Consider the following 5,000-nt stretch of genomic DNA (forward strand, 5'->3'; position numbering starts at 1 on the left):
AGACTGCGCGAGAGAAGGAGCTCTGTGTGTGTGTGTGTGTGTGTGTGTGTGTGTGTGTGTGTGTGTTTTTGTGTCTGTGAGAGAAAGCGCTCCGTGTGTCTGTGAGTGTGAGTGTGTGTGTGTGTGTGTGTTTGTGTGAGAGAGTGTGCAAGAGAAGGATCTCTGTGTTTGTGTGTGTGAGGAGCGCTCTGTGTGCGTGGTGCTTCCATTATGAAGTCTTTCTTTAAACTGCTGCTATGTGTGTGTGTCTGTGAGAGAGAGAGAGCGAGCGCTCTGTGTGTGTGTGTGTGTGTGTGTATGTGAGAGAGAGAGCGAGAGAGCGCTCTATGTTTGAGTGTGTGTGTGTGTGAGCGAGAGAGCTCTCTATGTGTGTGTGAGAGAAAGAGAGCAAGACAGAAGGAGCTCTATGTGTGTGTGTGTGTGTGTGTGTGTGTGTGTGTGTGTGTGTGTGTGTGTGTGTGCGCGTGTGTTTGGGAGAGAGAGAGGGAGCTCTATGTGTGAGAGAGAGAGAGAGGAGCGCTCTGTGTGTGTGGTGCTTCTATTATGGACTGTGAATTAATCTCTAAACTTCCTGTTCAGTTTGAGCAGGAGTTGGTTCTCAAAGTTCACTGCGTTCATCCTGGCGCGCTTTGGGGTGAAGAGCAGGCCGGCACAGCTGAAAAGCCTTTCACAGGCAGCTGACGCAGGCAGACCTGTGTTGAGTTTGAGGGCGAGTTTCTTGATGTGTGGAAATGAGTGGAGAAGATCGGTCTTACTTGATGTACAGGCAAGGTACCCATCCAGCTCCCCTGTGCCTTGGGATCTTCTGACCTTCATGGATGTGAAGTCCTCCTCGTCATCAGATTAATGTTCCCCAGCGACTTCTTCCACCTCTGCCATCCGGTCTAGGTGCTGTCTCACATAGGTCAGGCCTGTTGAGAGCCAAACACACAGCATGCACGTATTAAGTATTTCTGACATGTTTTGATTAATTACGGAAGAGGAGTTCATACAAATGTAGAAATCACAATACACCACCCATGCTTCTACCTAGATTCTTATACCTGGGTAAAGACCGATTATAACCCCACCCCAACAATCAGGAACAACCTTTCTGCACTAGGAATCTGCACTCTGCACTAGCACAATTACTGTGCTACACCAGTACTCCAAGTGAGAGTGAGATAGAAAGAGAAAGAGAGAGAGAGATTACAAGTGGAGCGCGGCCACACATAGTGAGCAACTTGTGATTCCCCCATCTTTCTTTCAATGGATACTTGACCCTGACTTTTTTTCTCTGGACTATGCACAGTGACTTCTGACACTCCTGGACACTTGTTTCACATTATTTTTTGGCTGCTCTGTGCCGCTTAGCCAAGGCACATGTGATAAATCATACTTCTCATCACCAACCACAGCTGTGGGTGTGTGTCTGTGTGCGCGTGTGGGAGAGAGAGAGATATTATACCTGCTTCAATGACATCGGCACTGTCAGTCCAGTTAGTCTTGAATTTAGGCAGGAGGATGGCAGCAGCAATGAGCTCTGGGTCCTCCATCATCTCACCAAAGCGTCTGGAGACACAATCTTGAATCGCTCTGATGAGTGGCAGGCAAATTTTTGTGGAGCTTTTCAGATTGTTGAGCTTTGTGGACAGCTGGAAGATCACTGGGAGGAGCCACCCCATGTGCGTGTTGGTGTCTGACTGCAAGACTTTCAACGCCTTTACCAAAGGTTTCATCACCTCGCGATACTCTCTGAGAAAAGCGATTTCTGCAGGACTCAACCTGTATGACATCAGAGCAAATAAAAGTTGAATAAAAGTTTAGTGTGGAAATGTACTATTAATTAAAAAGATGATTCATTTCATATTAAATATCACAATACATTTAGCAGATGTTTATTATATTCAAATAATGATTAAAATGTGCATTAAAAATGGTACTTTTAAAAACTCACATTTTTACTCTGAATTCTTCGCAGACATTTCGGATCGCCACCTCCCCCTTGTCGTCTATGATCCGCAGCAGTCGCTCAATGGCCATGTAAGTGGAGTTCCACCGGGTCTGATTTGGTCTTATCAGCTGAAGCTGGCACTGATCTTGCACAACTTGTGCGGCCACGTATGACCGGACCGTCTTGTTCCACAACCCTTGGCATTTCGCGAAGGATGAGCGAGATAATCTTTTGTAGGTGTCATTACTTTCTTCTGCCTTAATTGCATCAGTTGTTGCCACGAGGTTCAGCAGATGGCGCGCACACCTTTGGTGTGGAGGAAGTTGAAATTCCAGGCGATAGTCTTCTTCCAAAATGGTGAATGCGTCTACCAGGCCATTGGTATCATCCGGTTCTTCACATTCTGGGTCGGAGTCCTCCTGGCTGTGTTCCCCAAAGACACTGAAAGCTTTGATGAAGTTAGACCCACTGTCGGTAGTTGTCCTCACAACTTTCCCTCTGATCTTATACAAGTATTGACAGTGGATCCGATCAATGGCAGCAGCCAAGATGTCAAATGTGTGGGAGCCCTTCAACCGTTTGCATGCCAGTACAGCAGACTGCCTCTCCAGGGTGTGCTCCTCTATCCAATGGACTGTCATTCCTAGGAAACCTTGTTGGAGCGCCGTCCAACAGTCGGTGGTGGTACCAACATAACCGACCTTGGTGAGGTGTGACACCAGGTTGCTCTTCATGTGATTTGCGGCTTCCTGGTTTCTGGTGCGAAGAGTCGGTCTTGACGGGACATGGCATTGAGGATTGAGGGTGGTTACGAGGTCCTTGAATGCTTTCTGCTCTACCACGGGAAACGGATGATGCCCATCGCAAATAAACGCCATCACAGGCTGGTCGATCTTTGCCTGTGGCACACGTCTGCCTACACCAGCTGCCATCATCTCGTCCAATTTCACTTGCTTGGCCACTACCACTTCTTGAGCCTCTGATGCCCGTTTTCGTGTTGCCACACTGTCAACGAAGGCCTTCATTTTGGACGGATGTTTCCTCTGAAAACAGACAAGTACACAAATATTTTCATTGGTATGTGAATAAATATCTTCATTTAATACTTGGCATTTCAACTATTTATTATATGCAGACATGTTTTCAGTACACTACATAATTTGTGCATCTGAATGACAATTTTGGTCACAAAACATGTTAAGTACCTACAAACAACATGAACCACTGTCATTTAAATAATGACAATGCAATGTGTCTTGATCTAATAAATAATAAAAGAACATTTCACTTTAAACAGTTGTTGAGGCCTGCTTAATTCATTTTGAAGATAATAATGGAAAGAGATTTAGGTCTTCCACTTTTTTTTAATGAAACAGGGAAGAAAGTGTCTGTCTATCAAAATAGTACATCATATCAAGGAGAATTAAATACAATGTTTTCGCTGACTGCATTTCTCAACAGCTCTAAGGAAAGCCATAGTAAAGCAACAGCAAGATAATTTCTATGCCATTAGTTCTTTAGTGCCATCTGTTAGTCCGGACTGGTAGCAATGACTGTCTCACTTCACTTTTCAAAATGGCAGTTAAACCCGCGGGAACGATAATGCACGTTCCATGATTGAGCGGCGTTGTACACTTTACCTTAAGCTAGAAGTAGCAACATGTCTTGCACTGGCTAATCATCGTTGTGTGCTGTGTTTAACGGACTCCAAATGGCAGAGTGGAGTAGTAAACTAGAGCGGGATCACCTGTCATAGTATGCTTCAGGTAAAATGTGTTGCCGAATGTAATAAGGGAATGTTTCCTCGTCCAATACGGCCTCGAAATATGACCCAATAGATTACCATGCCTTCTACACCGCCCTGACTTTTAAAAATCATTAGGTATTATGCAAGAAATACGATAGTCAAATGTAGCGCTGAAATCTTGTAGCTTGCCTGATTGCACCAACAGAGGTAGAGCGTAAGCCCAATGTCACTGCGAGGAAGGCGGTTGGGTTCACTACCGAAATCGTAGTTGGCATTGGCAATGACAGTTGACACCTTACTGTATTGTTTACATATCTGCGGCTGTCGATTGAAACATTGGGGCTCAGTCCCTTGTTTTGTTTAATATGCTTTCTGGCCTGATTTGGGAGGTCGGATAACGGCAGGTTAGCAAGTGAACGCGCCCGTATTAATATAGCTAACTGAATAAGCATGTTAGTTGGCATAGTTCTTCTAGCTAATTGCCTTCACAGTGCCAACAGGTTGCTACTTCAATATTATATTTAGCAGTACCATACACAGTTTTCGGGATATGGCTAGCTTGTTGTAAGTTTAAACCTGGAAAGGCAACGAGAAACATGACTTACCTCAACGTGCTTTCGAAGATTAGACGTAGAGTTCTTGTAAGCAGAAATGTTACGCTCCTTCGGCAGGCACAGTTTACATCGCATGAGATAACTGTCATCTCGTCTCTCAATGAAATGGAACAAGTCTCCAAGATAGGGCCAGGGGTGCTCTGGGTTAGAGGAGAGTGAATCTTCATCCTCAGCCTCGATGTCAGCCATCATTGTTGACGTTGAGTGAGAGCAGGGTGAGAGACAAGTCGCACGCGCCAACTCTTTATAAACTACCGGTATATAAACTAGAGCTGCCGGCGCATGGGCACAACGCTCAGCAATGCTGAGTCAGCATCCTCCTTATCAGAACGGGATAATAATATAATATTATAATAAAAAGTACTCAGTAACGCTTGTGCTGTAACATGTACCGAAGTACATTACTCGAAAGAAAATGTACTTAAGTAAAAGTAAAATTACAAATTTTAAAAAGTAGTTTAAAAAGTGCAGGTACACAAAAAAGCTACTCAATTACAGTAACGCGAGTAAAGTAATTCGTTACTTTCCACCTCTGATTATTTATTAAGTCTTTATAATGCTTTTTTGCATCCACTATTCTAAAGTGTTACCATGGCACTCATTTAAATATAGAATATATGAAGAGATGTGAAAAGACAAATGAACTCTTGATTTGAACCCTCGTTCTCCGATTTCTGGATTATTAAAACCTGTTTAGCATTCAGGC

At 44.1% G+C, this 5,000-nt stretch overlaps 1 protein-coding gene and 1 pseudogene across 1 annotated transcript in view; both read right to left on the reverse strand.

Moving 5' to 3' along the window:
* Positions 1-5,000, reverse strand: part of LOC134453957 (latent-transforming growth factor beta-binding protein 4) — a 127,045-nt gene that overhangs the window by 97,210 nt on the left and 24,835 nt on the right. The window contains exons 4-5 of the mRNA XM_063204704.1: positions 2,240-2,976; positions 1,448-1,575 (exon numbers count right to left, since the gene is read on the reverse strand). Coding sequence (XP_063060774.1) covers positions 1,448-1,575; positions 2,240-2,976 — 865 coding nt within the window. The remainder of the gene's footprint in view (positions 1-1,447; positions 1,576-2,239; positions 2,977-5,000) is intronic.
* On the reverse strand, positions 556-1,775 carry LOC134454711 (uncharacterized; annotated as a pseudogene).

Source organism: Engraulis encrasicolus, chromosome 8 (genome assembly GCF_034702125.1).
Source record: "Engraulis encrasicolus isolate BLACKSEA-1 chromosome 8, IST_EnEncr_1.0, whole genome shotgun sequence".
NCBI classification, from domain to species: domain Eukaryota; kingdom Metazoa; phylum Chordata; class Actinopteri; order Clupeiformes; family Engraulidae; genus Engraulis; species Engraulis encrasicolus.